General features: G+C 37.6%; 1 protein-coding gene across 1 annotated transcript in view; it reads right to left on the minus strand.

The window, feature by feature from the left end:
• Nucleotides 1-15,646, minus strand: part of vps37d (VPS37D subunit of ESCRT-I) — a 49,619-nt gene extending 33,973 nt beyond the window's left edge. Inside the window, exon 1 of the mRNA XM_079816073.1 lies at nucleotides 15,309-15,646. Within this exon, the coding sequence (XP_079672199.1) occupies nucleotides 15,309-15,476 (168 nt within the window). The 5' untranslated portion in view covers nucleotides 15,477-15,646. The remainder of the gene's footprint in view (nucleotides 1-15,308) is intronic.
• Between the last annotated feature and the right edge of the window lie 1,484 nt (nucleotides 15,647-17,130).

Below are 17,130 nucleotides of genomic sequence, written 5' to 3' on the forward strand. Positions count from 1 at the left end.
ATATAAATACCATAATATGTTTGCAGATATTTAGGAAACATGCTAAGTTCACATACTTGTTTCTCTGGAAAAAAAAAAATGTTGAATGCTACAGCCAGTTATTTAACTTTGAAATGTGCGTTCCGTGTCGGAATGTCTGTTTTTGTTTTGGTCTATCTGATTCCGCCTGCTGTCAATTCACCCAATAGTATTTCTACTAGCCCGGGATGGAGGAAAACACAGCGTATTGCAGCCATGGAAGCCAGAAAACAAATTGGGTCAGAGATCGCAGAATCACAGATTCTACTTGGCCTAAAATCCCTTGGCATCCATCTAAAAATCTCTATGAATGGAGCATTTTAAGACGCGGATAAATCTCATATAAATCTCATATTTATCTCGAATAAAACTCATCAACTTAAGTCCTCACAACTGACATAACATATGGAATACTCGGAGTCAGATAAGGAAATTATTGTTGCGTTGCGTTGTCAGTTTACTGGTTTGCATGTAAACGTGCTCGGTGTGGTGTTTTGTACTCATTTCAAGCAGATGAACCTTAATTTCAATGTAATCCTGTGTAAGGCAGTTAAGAATGCAGCTCCTCATACAAGATGACCATCAAGGTCAAACCACAGAAGTCAGGAATGCAAGAACACGGAGAACTCAAAATTGTATTCGGGAATTATGAGCCATACAGAGTGAGTGTGAATAATGCAACTCAATACATCAAATTCCTCAGGGGTCATATGAGGTTAGCTTATTATGCCAGGCACAGAATCCATGAACGTGTCCAAGGGAGATTGTAGGAAATCTAAGAAAGAGAAAATAATAGCCTTCAGCTTTATACTAATGTGACTGAAGACTTTAGTGAATATGTTTGATTTTTGTAGACTTATGTTTCATGAGAACAGTGAGATCTGGGTATGGCTTGGGCAAGGGCCTATATCAGCGTGTGAACAAAGACATTACGCACTTAGCTTTAAGGCTGGGTAAAATTTTTCCAATTAATCATAATCTTCATTTGAACAAGCTCCATATAAATTCATCAAATAACTCTTAAGAACTGGTTCTTTAAAACAATAAGAAAGATACAGCATAACCATTGTGGTGCAATTCATGAACAAATTATTCTTATGAAATGGCTCTTTAGTGAATAAAAACATAGCATAGATATTCGATGTAGTCCAACTCATGAGAAAAAGACATGATAAAAAAAATAATACTGCATAGACAAAGTAGTCCAATTCATGTACGTACAAATGACTTTTAAACCGGTTCATTTAGTGAGTAAAAAAACAAAACATATACTGCACAACCAGTGCAGTACGATTCAAAAACAAATGAGTCATTCAGTTATTCAAAAAGACTCACAATCTTAGGAGACTGACTGGTGGATCCTTCATTAAATTAACTTGTCAGAGCGGTTACGGAATCATTACTTACCGTGATATATTAATATATTTTAAAATACAGGATGGATGGAATTTATTTTTAAATCACAGTATAGTACAGTATGTGAACGGATGATACATATACATACACCCATGCAGAGCTGAAATCTCTCTCATAATTTTATACAATTTTATAATAACTCTTTTAAACAAAGGGCAATTAAAAGCTTACTTTAACCTTTTTTGTTTTGTTTATGTTCTTTATTATATCTCTTAAATAAAATAAATTGAAATGCATAGTGTGGACTCTGTTGTTAATTTTAATTAACTTCTAATTTTTGTACCAAGTTAGAAGGTTATAGCAGTAGCTGAGAGATTTTTTCCATACAGGCAAAATATATATTTTATATAACTGAAATATAATTAAACTGAATCAATTCTCAATTGAGGGCTTGTGAATTGGGAAATGTATAACCAATCTTACTAACATTCTGCTTAATTCATATTTTACCTCAAGGGCCAATTTGTGACTGTGACAAGAAGGCTTATGGCTCAAGGTCAAACCATAAGTAATACGAGAGAAAAAATAATAAACACATGATGGCATCACAAACAGCAACAGTGTATCTATGAGGTGAAGACCTCACTCACCACAATTTCATTTTTTTCTGAACGGCGCTAAATATTGACATTCAACAATATTTCTACAAAAGCAAGTTGATGATTTCCAGATGAAAGCGAATGAGCTTTCTTCCAGTGATTTGCCGTTGAAAAGGGGACACGGCCTGGAGCGGCAGTGGAGACGATGCTCGATTAACCAACCGCCTCAGTCTACTATGTGTTGCTTAATTACAATACAACAACGTCCCATGACGAAATAATCCTTTTGGAATGGCTGCTAGACAAATCTGTTCACGTGTCCTTTGAAAAAAGGGCCATTATACGATCTGACCGTCCTGCATGACATGGCCCAAGACCACTCTCTAACCATAGAGGAAAACGCAGAGACAAGTCCAAACCAATGTCCTCATGGAAAGCATTCGCAAAGGCCCAGACATCAGTCGAAACCACAGACCCCTACTTTCACTGTAAGTGAGGGTTTGGGTCAAAACAGAACTTCATTTTTCTTCTCCTGTTGCTGCAGTGAATATTAACTGCCAGTTTTATGCATTTCAAAACTTGGGGAACATTACGAAGACTGAGCGTGCTTAGTCAAGCATATAAGAGGATTAATGATTCATTCGCTCAACGAATATGAGAATTGCACCTCCCTTCTTAATGCTGTGCGAGACTCTCAAACATGGTGGTGATATTCCCACTGGTGGCACATCTATTACAGAATCTATCTGGCTAGGGGGGGAATGTGAGAACGGCAGTCCCCTTTGATCAAGCCACCATCTTCTGAAGACGATGAAACTGGAATACTTGAGCTGCTTAGAATAACTCAAAAGGGCATACGTGATCAGAACGTGGTTAAGGTTATGTGAGGTTCTTTTTGTTTGGAAACTTCAAACTTTTGCGGTCAATTGCTTGATTCAACTCTCGACATAATTGCTGTTTACAGTGGGACGTTCCATCGACGCCTCAAGAGAGCAGGTGATGGTCGAATGTTCAACTTCTCCAGAATGGCGGATGACAGAACGAGCAGATAATCATTTTCTAATTAAAGGATTATTATTAAAGTATCAGCAATGTAAATATTCAGAACTAATCCCGCATCAAACGCAGACGGAAAATGCCAAGCAGTTTTTTGATCACATAATGCTAAGTGATTGCAAATTACACGCATCAGTTCTGCATGACGAATTGAGCCATGGAGAGTAAAATGCAAACGCATGAAATGTCTGTGCTGTCCCAGTTTGATATCATTCCATTTTTAGGGGTGAGTACTAAGTTTAGGCCTAAGGTTTAGAGTTTGGTCCAAAGGGTCAAGGTTTTGCTGGTTTTCGCACCATTAGGCCCGGCTAGTACATGCCATTTTTTTCAGCAGAATGCATCTTTTCTCAATGGATGGCCATTCAAAATGTAATGTATTTTGACAAAATACATTCTTTATTTTAAGTAAAGACATTTAATTATATTAGATATTTTACTAGTGCCCAATTCTTTCTTAAAAGCATGATCATTTGCTTGGTTCCGAAACAGGGGCTTAAAAAGTTAAAATGTTTTGCTTCTTAAAGTCCCTGTAAAGTCAAAACGAAACATGTCGGCGCCGAAATCACGCCCACTCGCGGGAAAGCGGCAGTAGCACACAAGACAACACTCACTGATCACGAGCGTCTATGATCACGACGCACCAGATGTCGGCGGGACGGGAGGATGAAGGCCTGGGCGGGGGATAGTCGGTTCTGCAGCGGATTATCAGTGAATCCCAGTTGTCTCCGGTGAAAGTTTGTAAAACGATCCGGTGTAAAGTCACTGCATAGGTAGGTGTCGGTGATGATCCTCAGCTCTCCATCAAGGTTGCTGTTCACAAAATTAATCCACCTCTTCATCGTTTTTGTTTTGTAAGTTGTTATGTAAGTTGTTGACTATAGTAACTAACAGTACTAACAGTAACTCGCGATCGAACTGATGCGAATGTGCTCTAGTTATGATCGTGTTAGGGGAGGAGCCAGGCTCCCGTTTTAGCCCCGCCCAGAATATCCTGAACACAGCAACGGTGAAAAACGAAGACTGAGCGTGCTTAGTCAAGCATATAAGAGGATTAATGATTCATTCGCTCAACGAATATGAGAATTGCACCTCTGTTCTTTCAGAGGTGCTGTTCTTTCATTGGCCAGAGTGCACCTCTTTATGTTCCAGGATTCTGCTAATAGTGCCAACCATCACAATGGATTTGACAAGAGAATGGGAATCAAGGCTTCATCAGAACAGCATTATTGCAATGCCCCCGTTTTGGAGAATTGCAATTACACGGCAGTTTAAGATGAAAAGGCATTCTAGTGTAAGTAATGTACTCTCCAACAGAAACAGACACTGCTGTTTATTACGTAGCTCATTTTCCATTATGAATCGTGATGCAGCTTAGTTTGTTGGGTCGCACTGCTTTCTCACCACAACCAAAGAGTACGGTTGGTAATCGAAAATCAATTCCAATTCTGGAATCAGATACTTTAGGTCAGGAATTGGATAATTTTCTTAAATTCCTGTGTGCTCATTTTCATGTGATTTTAAACTATTCAAGCACAAGAAGACCTGAACGAGACTCGAACGAGACTCTGCAAATGTGCATGTTTTCTTTGCTGCGCACACTTTGAATGTGTGAAAAAAGGCCGCCTTTCAAATAGTGTGTAAAATAATGAATTGAGTTTTCTTTTGCATCTTCTTGTGCTTGAATGGGCCTATACACAAAAAAAGTGCCAAAATATCCTCATAAACACAGTCGGTTTTCTCTTAAGTGAACGTAAATAGCTGAGAAAGAAAACGCTTGTGTATTGGATTCGTGCATTGGGTCTTAAAGCCTAATATACCTGCGGCCATCTGTCATTAATGTTATTCAAAAAACTTAAGAAAATCACTCACTGATCTTGACTGAAAATCACTCACTGATCTTGACTGAAAATCACTCACTGATCTTGACTGAAAATCGAGCCTGGGAATTGATAAGAATCGGAATCGCTAAAATTCAAACGATACCCAACAATACTCCAGAATTCATACTCCAGAATTCATACTCCAGAGCCAATTGTGTGTGACTCAGAGTGTGACTGCAGTGTTCATACAGTATATGCCTAAATGAATCAAAATAAAGAAGAAAACAGCTATAATCCTCACAAGTGAATTGTTTGGGACTGAGCTCCATCATCAGTCATGGCATCATTGTCATGAATAATCAGCTATATAGCATTTTACAGCTCAGGTAATTGGCTCAAAACAACTTGGCTGCAGAACTAAGCAAGCATGAGCAAAAATGACAAATTTCAAATCACATACCACCAAACAACTGCAATTGAGATGAATGGGAATTCTAATGGATAGCTCAAACCAGGTGTTAGACCTCCTTGGTTAGGCCTGAAACATACTCTATGCAAGTATGTGACTCATCTAGCTGTGCAAATTTGCATTCCAAAATGTGTCCACACCACTCCAAGTACTGTGTGAATTGTATTTTTAGAATTCTGAGATCTTGACCAAAAATGTATGCACCTCTTGATGGAAATACAATTTTTAGTCAAGATCTTGACAAGACAATGCAAGAGTCAAGCACTCTGTAAAGTCTCCTCCAGCACATCCCAAAGACGTTCAATTAATTTAAGGTCTGGACTCAGATGTGCCAATTCATGTTTGAAAATTATTCTTCATGCTCCCTCCCTCAATTTGAGCCTGATGAATCTTGACATTGTCATCCTGGAATATGGCCATGATGTGTCTATGGTTGTTTAAGAAATGAAAAGCGACACACTCCATCAATTAGGGTTAGAAGAACTGTTGCCAAATACATAAGCTAGAAACATAATAATCGCTGCAATAATGATCCAACCATTGACTCTTAAGCATTTGCCTATTTAGATCCAACCAGCGACTTTTTTTTTGGCCTGGCAGTGTAAATCGCCCCTTCAAGTACTGAAGTTTGCTACCGCTATGCAAGAATGCACAGTAAGCATGTACAACAGGACCACTCGAATGCAATGTGGTGGCCAAGTATTCATGCCTGCATAGTGTATAGTTTCCTACCATTTGTCTTGGTTTTAGAGGTTGGTTATGGTCAAGATTAGGAATGGAGTTAAAGCTATGATCGTTTGATAATGTAGATCCAGGAACCTGTCCTACTTGGGAAAATCATATGGTGAAATTTAACCACAAACTAAAACATGATAGATGTTACTTGTTTCATGACAGGACCAAGCAGAGGATGACTACAAGCTCTCAGCTCTCATTAACTGTTTTACATTACTGCAGCCCACTCCAACAAGGCAAGCATTTCCATGGTTTCACAGCAAACAAAGAGCACACTATCTTTCCAAAGAGTCACTTAAAGCTTCAGAATCTATTTAAAGACGATACAGATGTTTTCGACCACTAAATGAGGGTACGATCAGTGAAGGATCATTTAAATTCCTGCAACGCCATTTTGGGGATCTAGACAAGATGATAAATGATTTGGGTAATGAATTGGATATGGGTTGTCATAAATTTTCCTATAGTTCTCACTCATAATCCAAAGTTGAGCAGAGATGGCGTTCTTCTTATCTCTCCTGCAAACCTAATCTGTTTGCATTTAACATCCAGAAAATTACACTCACTCTGAAGCTCAGCTTAACAATTTTGACTGCTCAGCGGGACTCTGTATTCATGTCATCTTTTTTAACTACACATGGAGGTCAAAGTATGAATATTTATCTTGTACTCTAAAGAAGAGCAACATATCCTAAAGCAAGCGGTGCTAAATATGCATAACTGTTACATTTTATTTAGATGGCATGTCTGTTTTCTTATGAATTGCTAAAAAAATTAAAAAATTAGGACAACAACAGCTTTTAACTCATAATGTGTGTACAGACAGACCTTTATTTTGAAATAGCGATGAACAGGAAAAATCATGAAAGATTGGTAGAAATCTCAGTTTGTTTTCATGGCAAGAGTTCAAAAGATAACATCCTTTCAATATTTTGAGAAAAAAGGTCTGAATGTTTCAAATATAAAGAAAAAAATATACATTCTCCATTTGTGGTGGCGAGCTATAACGCACATACATGTTTTTTTTAATGTTGATTAGAGGTTGAATTGAAATCAAATACTGCCCATACTACTTCTGAATAGGATGTCTACTTCAAAAATTGTATGAAAATTATGGAAATATATGGATCAGATCAAGCTCATTTTTGAGATATCAACCTAAAATTTGGAACACAACTTGTTCAGATTTTTGGCTTTGATTTTCTTGCAGTTTTAGAGTAAACCATGTTTTGTAAAACATATTTTATATAAAATATAATATTTTTACATTTTCATAAACTATACAGACATAAACTTTTCTATTTCACTTACAGAATTTATTTGACTTCTACAATAATCTGCCAAATGTCTTTAAAAATTCCAAACCATTCTTGAATTACAACCATTTAAGCTTGGATAGTGCTTTTTCAAGACTATATGAAAAAGGGGGGGGGGGGGGGGGGCAGTTAACAGGTTAATATTTTTAATACGCTTTTATTTTTATATATTCGTTATTCATTTTAAAGGGTTAGTTCACCCAAAAATGAAAATTCTGTCATTAATTACTTACTCTCATGTCGTTCGACACCCGTAAACCTCTAAATGAAGATATTTTAGTTGAAATCTGATGGCTCTGGAAGGCCTCCATTGGCACAATGCACGGTACACTCTCAAGACCCTTAAAAGGTACTAAAGACATCGTTACAAAGTCCATCTCACTACAGTGGTTCTACAATAACTTTATGGAGTGACGAGAATAGTTTTTGTGCACAAAAAAAACCCCTAAATAACGACTTATATAGTGATGACGATTTCAAAACACGGCATCATGAAGCTTCGAAGCGTTATGAATCAGTGAGTCGAATCATGATTCGGATCGCGTGTCAAACCGCCAAACTGCTGAAATTTGGCGATCCAAACTGCTGAATCGACTCACTGATTCATGTCGAATGACATGAGGGTAAGTAATTAATGACAGAATTTTCATTTTTGGGTGAACTAACCCTTTAACTTTAAAGGGGTGGTTGATTATGATTTCACTTTTTTAACTTTAGTCAGTGTGTAATGTTGCTGTTTGAGCATTAAAGGGTAAATAAACCCCTGCTCAGAGCTTAACTCCACCCACTGACAAATTTTGAAAAATGCTGGAAAAGTGGGCAGAGCCCAGCGGAGACAGAGGGGACAGAGGGGACGAACCGAGGGCGGGGCTGAGCGGAGGAGCCTGAGACCCGCAGTGATGGATTGATTGACAGCTGTCAGACTCGCGAGTCGCAAAGATGGAGAATGACTGGAGTGACGCCAGCTTTGCAACAGAGCGGTCATTCTCCTACCTTTACCTGAAGTGGAGGAGGGTGGATTGTCTGTAGACACAAACCCGGAGCCTTATCAATGCGAGCCGCTGCTCAAACTGCGTTAACTCCCGATGCTGACGATGCTAATGAAGCAGCCGCGCAAGAGAACTGACCTAATCTATCTGCGTCCGCGGCAACCACTTGCGTGTCAGGGTTTGAAAGCGCGTCTCATGTATGAAAATTATCTGTACACATGACGGGCGGCAATAATATCGCAAGAATATCAACCTTAAGAGGGCAGCACTTTGGCGGTTTTACACCATATTTTATAGAATTAAAACACTTTATACTCAAATGTCAAAACATTTACTCGAATCAATGAACAGCATTAATAAAGCCCCAGTATTACAGATCATTAACTAAAAAAAGTTGGTTTAGGGTTTAGTTACCCTTAAACAACATCAGTAAAGTTACAACGTTCAAAGCAAAGGGAGATATTTTCTTTTAAAGAAATCGCTTTAAGAACTACAGCATAAGGCTGCTAGGGACTACAACAAGCTTATTCACGGGTTAGTGACACAACTAACCCTAAAATTGAAATAAACCCTGTCCCCGGGAACACGCAACAAAAACTTTAGAGAAGAGGAAGTCGTTGTAGAACTACTCAAGCTGTCGCATCCGTCTTTTCATATTTATTGAAATACAGTACGTAACACAAATGCAATAGCATGTCATTAAAGCAAGATGACAACATAAGTTACAACTGTGATTACACTAAACTATACCTGTTCTATCTACATACAGCATATATTCTCTGGCTCTGTAGGCATTTTACAACAATTCCCACACGAGTGATTTATAGATTATCATGACAGAATATGCAAATCAATGACTTGAAGATAGTTAACTCCTCATCAGCTACATAAATTCATCAACTAACCATTCAGAAATGTTATGTTGCATTCTACTTCTTCTTGAGTCTCTCCATCATTGTCCAACTCCGGTTTGTACATAAAAGGCTGAACAGTTTCTGACATTTTCAGTGAGTGTTTGCGTGAGGTAATCGGAGCTGCTAACACAAGCTCTTGAAGCTCCACCCTCTTCTCGAAAGGGGGCCTGGAGCAGAAGCTAATTTGCATTTAAAGGGACATGCAAAACCGTCAACTTTTTGCTCACCCTCAAAAAGTGACATGCTATAAAAAAAATTCTGTGGGGTATTTTGAGCTAAGATTTCACATACACACTCTGGGGACCGCTTAGACTTATTTTACATTAGTTTTAGCAATTGTAGTATTTTAACTTAAATATATTTCATTAGTTGCCAAAACAACATTTCTAATTTTCATTTAAGTTTCATTCAAGTCAAACTAGTCTATTTTGAAATGACTTAGTTTTGCACTAGGTCTGCCAGAGCATCTCTTTAAAACTGTATGCAGTCTGTCCGCAAGAACAAATTAATCTGAACATTTGCAACTCCAGCTAAGGATGTGGCTTATCTTTGCAAGGATGTAGCGCTTCATACCACAAAGACAGCTAATACACATGCTCTTTCACATTTCACAGGCCTGTGATCAATCTTTTAGTTACTAGGAGCGAGTCCTGAGGCTCTTTCCTTCTCTGGTTAGTATTCCATACTGCTGAGTCTGCCGCATGCGTCATAAGTCACCCAGAGCCAGTTACTGCCCAAGTCCAGCCCCAAATTGTGTGCATGTCTTTCACACTTGTGGTCGGATAATGGACATTCTGAAAGCGGAGGGCACAGCAGGGTCTTTGGCCCCCTCTCCAAAAGACGGCACAAATTTCTCCAGTATCTCTGTTCTTTGCCCTCTCTCTCTCGCTGTTTAATGCTAAAGTAATACTCCCAGACATACAGAGAGTGTTTTCCCTAAACAGGAATTGACACAGACTATCCATTTCCGCTTGCAGCTGCCTGTATGTCTGTTTATACACTGTGCAGATGCAATACCTCTGGAGACCATGTGGGCTGGATGATACAATGGTCATAAAACAAAGATGACAAATCAAATGCCTACAGTCACAAACTGGAAAACACCGTACAGGAATAGTTCATTAGTCATTTTAAAAAACGAAGCTTCTGTCATTATTTACTCGACGTGTAATTATAAACCCGTATGACTTTCCTTCTACCAATAAACACACACAAAACTATTTTGACTTTTCATGATTGGGGACTGTTTAAATTTTAAGGACACAAAAGCACCATAAAACGTATCATGAACTCGAGAACCAAACTAACAGAGAAAAGATCAGACTCAACTGAACAATTAATTCACAAATTGCTAGATGAATTGTGACCATTTGTAGTTTCTTTTTTTAAATATATTTTTTGCTCATCAAGAATGCATTTATTTGATCTAAAATATATTAAAAACATTAATATTGTAACATATTATTATAATAAGTGTTTTGTATTTGAATAGATTTTAAAATGTAATTTATTCCTGTGATGGCAAATTTGAATTTTCAGTCTCCAGAGTCACATGATCCTTCAAAAATCATTCTAATATGCTGATTTGGCACTCAGAAACATTTATTATTATTATTAGTGATTAAAACAGTGCTATTTTTGGTGGAACCTGTGATATTTTTCAGTATTCTATGAGCTTTATCTAGTTCAAAAGAACAGCATTTATTTGAAATGCAAAATTGTAGCTTTATAAATGTCTTTACTTTCACTTCACTCTATTTAATGCATCCTTGCTGAATGAAAGTATTAATTTATTTGTATGTAGAATGGTAGTTTAGCTACTTGTGTGATTTGTTTTTCTTAAATTTGTATTACAAAAAATCCTAATCTATTATTAAAGGGGTCATGAAATGGCTTTTTTATTTTTTTATACTGTTGTCTGAGGTCAACTTATGAAGGTTTTTTTTACATTCAAAACATCATCATGAATAAGTAATAGGCTATTTTATGCCCTGGTTTTGAGGCTCTATCATGAAACGCTTGGTTTTTATGGGCGTGCCGCACTAAAGACTTGGAAGTAAACGCCCACTGCTATGATTGGATAAGCTTTGCATATTTAAGGAGCTTTGGCTCCCCTGTGAGTACACGTGAGGCATTGTTTTGAAAGCGGGTGGGAAAACGACAACCGGAATAATTCGTTCCACAGCCAGGGCTAGCAAAATGTCTTTATCTCTCATTCACCCGCAATTAATTGGAATGTTATTTTTTCTATTACTTGGCCCGCCCGATCAGTGGATATAACCGCAAACCGTGTAACACACACACAGCCAAGTACGTTGCAGACTGCATGATCAAAACTTCACGATTTTTATTTTTCGTTCAAATATCAAGTCAAGAGAGTGAACAACGCGCATCAAGAAAGGAATGTTATTTGTTATGCGTGTGACAGCGTTTAAGTTATGTTGAGTTAGACATGTACACATAATCAATAGATATCAAAAGATCTGTAACAATGTAATATCACATAACAAAAAATGTTTTTACTCACATTAGTGTGTTGCTTCATTCATTCATGTAATCTCATCCTGTCTGCAAATCCAGTCTCTTGTTTACAAACGAATCCGTGGAGAAATGAAGCAAACAAACGTGCAATGTCTTCCCCACGTGAGCTGGAACTTCATTAAAAATAAAGTTCAACCACACATTCCTAATATTAGAATCCGAAGGACGCTTATGGAGCGACTGTGTTCTTCCACAATCAGGCACATCGCGATATCTTGCTATCTTCGGCATGTTTATTGCTCGGTAGCGCGATCAGTTTAGCTCCACGAGTCGGTGGGCGGAGCTACAGAATCAGGCGTACTGTTGAGGCGGCGTTTCACCACACACTGACATCGAGAGTTTGCTGGGACTGGTGTCAACAAAAGCTTTTTTTTTTTACTAACAAGGAAGTTTTCAGCTCCGAGACTTACAGGATATTCTTATATCACGATGAACTTTTATATATCAAAGGCTGAATGAAAAGTAGATTTCTCAATTCATGACCCCTTTAAGATTTCATATTTGCCCTGTCTTCCACTGGTCAGGTAACCTTGCCTTAAACTCACAGTATAGGTTAAGCCAATGAGATTTAACATCAAAGCTTGAGATGGTTTGAACATGAAAGCAATGCAAAACAGCAAAGGTAAGAATCCATATGATTAATGATGGCTGTACACATTGAGCATGCAGCGTAAGCACAATACATTAAGACCATCTGTTTAGTCCAATATAGTTCGGCTTGGTCAATAAACCATGAATGACCAAAGCACTGCTGTTGCTGATGAATTCAAGGAGTCTTCCCTCTGTATCTCTAATGAGCACATAAAGTTAACCATAAAGGCCGTCTCATTGCTATTCATAGGAAAGAGCACAGCTTCGTATTACAGAGCCTTTTCCATTTAGTAAAACCACCACAATCCCTCGTTAAAGAGTGACACTCATGCATACAAGAGCAATAACTGTATCTAGAGCACTAGACCATTGTGACCCCTTCATTGCGGTTGCCCTTGGAGACCTTGGTGTGTTAATGAATTGACCTGTTTGTGATGGGAATAGTGATGGGCCTCACCGATCACAAGTCGTTAGGAGTTTGACCTCTACAACCCCATCACATAACTCTTGAGCACGGTTATCAATAAAGGCCATCAATCCATAAAATGTAGAGTATTAGAGTCTGCATCTATATTTGTAGCTGTTTGTGTTGGTATAATTCCTACTTTTCTTGAAATCAACCATAATCTGCACACTGCTACTGCTGCTCCCAAAGATTTATTTTAAAAAAACAACGTTTCGAGCCAAAGGGTCAGGGTCGAAACGTTGTCTTTTTTTAATAAATCTTTGGGAGCAGCAGTAGCAGTGTGCAGATTCTTGCTGACTTTGAGTTAAATGCTTCATCTAATCTAACCCCTGCAAAACGTTTATCGGATGTGCGCACAATTCTTCTTTGAATCATAATTCCTATTTTTACCACATGCTGCTGATGTTCCAAATACGTTTTCCATCCATAACTTCCCTAATGTGGCAAGACTGCTCAGTTCAAATGATAGTTCAAATTAAAATAAAGAAAAATTTGAATTCTGTCGTGGGCTGTTATTGTTAACTAAAATGAAACTATAAAAAATAATTTTTGGTAATTGAAATTTATTTATTTTTATATTATATATTATATATACATACATACATACACACACACATACTGTTGATGCATATAAAATATTTTTAAAATATTAAGTTTTAATAACGTTGTCTTAGCAAGTAACTGATATTATTTGAAGTTGAAGTATTAAATTACTAAAACCGAAACTGAAATAAAAATTAAAGCTATATCATTTTTTTTTTTTTTTTTAAAAAGCTCATTTAAATATATTACTAAATACTAAAATAACATTAATTCTGTCACCATATGTTATTCCAGACCTGTATGATTGTTTCCCCTCTGTGAAACACGAAAGGAGAAATTTAGCAGAATGTCCAGGCTACTCTTTTACATACAATGAAAGCGAATGGTGATGGGGGACGTCAAGTTCCATAAATGACCAAAAAGTACTGGAAAATAACATAAATGTCATGCCATATTCTAAGTCATCTGAAGCTTTCTGTTATGAAACTCCTTCTCTTTAAATGCATCATAAACATTTGTAGTCAGTGACGCCACCATCGGATCTCAGTCTCACCACTTACAAACAAGTGTGACCTAAAGTTTGAACGTGCAAACATGAGATTTTAGAATACTAACTTAAATTTTGCTCTGTTTCTCCTCTGTAGACTTGCATGGTACCATGGTAAGTTTTGTCATTTTTTTGAGCTTGACATCCTCTGTCCTCATTCACAGCCAGGACATCTCCGGTTGTGTTCCACATTTAAAATAAAGTAATACAGGTTTAGCATGACATCAGGAACGGTTCCCTTAATTTACTGTAAATGATGCGTATATCATATTTTATGAAGACTAAGATTGCATTTATGACCTAGTGCAAACATATTTGTCCTTACATTTCAAACAACATGCTCAGGCTTCCTGCAGTCATGCAGAGATCTGGGTATCAGGCTACGGCAATTTAAGTCTCAGATGTCATATATCCCAGTCTACAGTGACACCGGATCAGTCCTAAATGAGAAATGATTTTCTACACTGAAAATGAATTATGCACCTTAAGAGCTCTCAAATAACCTCGCTATGTTTCAATACATGATAATCTACGAGAGAAATTGTATAGCCTAAACATGGTGAGCCAGAAAATATATAAAATGCAATTCAAATGTATTTATCGAACACTGACTGCATTACAATGCAAGAAATATGCCATGCTTAAAATGCAACGCGTAACAGATAATGTACAGTCTAATATGGGGGTACATTACCTATAAATATATAAATAAATGGACATGAAATATTAATTTGAGATTTTAGAGAGAAGCTTCAGATTAGCCTAAACTAAGTAAAATAGTCCATGACATCTATTAAGAAAACACTGCAACAACATGAACACTGGTTTAATGTAACAATACTAATGTATAATCTGCAACTTCCTGTAGTGTTACTGTTGCTGTACACAACATTGAAATATACAGTGAGCAGTTATTATACATAACGCATGAAAATATGCAAAGTATTCCAAAGACTTACACAATAATCATTAGTCAACACAGTTTTGTTGCAAAACTACAATGGCAAATTACTAAAATAGTTTCATTCGCGATTTACTTTTAATGTAAAAACTTTAACATGGACGATTTTCAAAGGGGAAAAAATGTCTGTACAAAAGATAATTTGATCATGTCTTTGTACATCTGCAGTGCAATGGTCTGCAGCGCTGTATGGTACAGGATGTATGTGATGGCGTGTAATGCATATAACATGCTACCCACAAATCACTCGATTGTAGGTGAATGGAATGATCTACCTCACAGTTTGGTAAAATGACAAGTACATCAGTTGTTCAGAGAAAAATGGACAAGCATGCAAAGAAACAGCCTTTTAAAGCTCTACAATGTGTGTGAGAAACGAAGAAATACCTTTTCACTGAGTCGCACGATCTGATTCATTTTTTCTTCATCTTGAAGGAGCTCCCGTAGTTCACTGCTATTGAGGACCCTGTACCCATCTGGGTAAGAGTTCACGTCCCTTTTCTGGGACATTCTTGTCCCCGTGAGACGCACTAAACAACTCCGTTTGCCAGCCATTTAACTTCCATTTTGCTCACGCTCGGCGCCAAATGTACTACGTGAACACGGGAGTGGTGCTGGAGAAGCTCTCGTCGGCTTGAAGGCGCACCACTGACTGTTTGCGAAGACAATGCACGCTGAGACTATGGCATACGTTTACAGATTCCTCCAGTTCCGCATTCCACCGCGAGGAGGCGCTACGCCGCAGCAGTTAGAACGTGCCATACATAACATACATAAAACAGAACTCGGATAGTATAATACGATTCTTCATACAAATAATAAATTGCAATAATTGAGCCACGTTCTCTTTATCTTAAGCAAAAGGACAAATAGATTATTTAGCTCGTTTATACACTTTCAGTTGTCATAAATTATGACTATTTCTGACTATTCAGATTTGTTATTGCTAACTAAAACTATTAAACATGATTTTCGTTTATTGAAATAAAGCTGGAATTAAAGTTAATATAACAATTATATAAATTTTGCCCTGGCAACTTACTGAAATAACTTTCAAGTCGCTATGAAACAAAGTCACCTTTAAAGGAACACTCCACTTTTTATGAAAATAGGCTCATTTTACAAGTTCCCTAGAGTTAAATAGTTGAGTTTTACCGTTTTTGAATCCATTTAGCCGATCTTTGTATCTGGCGGTAACACTTTTAGCATAGCTTAGCATCATCATTGATTCTGGTGAGTCCATTAGCATCTCATTCAAAAAATGACCAAAGACACTTTCAATATTTTCCTATTTAAAACTTGACTCTTCTACAGTTACATCGTGTGCTAAGACCAACTGAAAATGAAAAGTTGCGATTTTTTACACCTATATGGCTAGGAACTACTTTCTCATTCCTGCGTAATAGTCGCGGATCTTCGCGGCCGTACCATGGCTGCAGCGGCGCAATGATTCGTTGGTAGGCTATTCTGTGAAACATGGTGGTAGTATACACCTTCGACTTACTATCACAGCCCTTTACAACACACAGAACCATGGCTAATCACACAGGTAAATCCACAACACAATTTGTCGGCTGCAAGCCTGAAACTTTCTCTGCAACTACACGAACTTAGAGCCGGTCACATTGAAAGTTACCTAGCAGGGGGCTACTTTCAGCGCTGCGTAATATCATTGCGCCGCTGCAGCCATGGTACGGCTGCGAAGATCCGCGACTATTACACAGTCATGAGAAAGTAATTCCTAGCAATATAGGTGTAGAAAATCGCAACTTTTCATTTTCAGTTGGTCTTAGCACACAATGTAACTGTAGAAGAGTCAAGTTTTAGATAGGAAAAATATTGAAAGTGTCTTTGGTCATTTTTTGAATGAGATGCTAATGGACTGATCAGAATCAATGATGTATGCTAAGCTATGCTAAAAGTGCTACCGCCAGATACAAAGATTGGCTGAATGGATTAAAAAACGGTAAAACTCAACTATTTAACTCTAGGGGACTTGTAAAATGAGCCTTTAAGGCGAGTCATTTCACTCGGGCGGCCATCTTTGAAACGCCTCTCGGGCATGCAAGTGCAGCTTCTGTCTCTTTGAATGGGGAAGCATCAAATTCTCCAAAACTGCTCGCCAAGTTTACGATTACATTTCATATTTGTAATCACCAATGAAATCTGACAACAATTGTTTCATACATTTGTTTAATTGCTCGAATCA

The sequence above is a fragment of the Gobio gobio genome (genome assembly GCF_949357685.1).
Source record: "Gobio gobio genome assembly, chromosome: 4".
NCBI classification, from domain to species: domain Eukaryota; kingdom Metazoa; phylum Chordata; class Actinopteri; order Cypriniformes; family Gobionidae; genus Gobio; species Gobio gobio.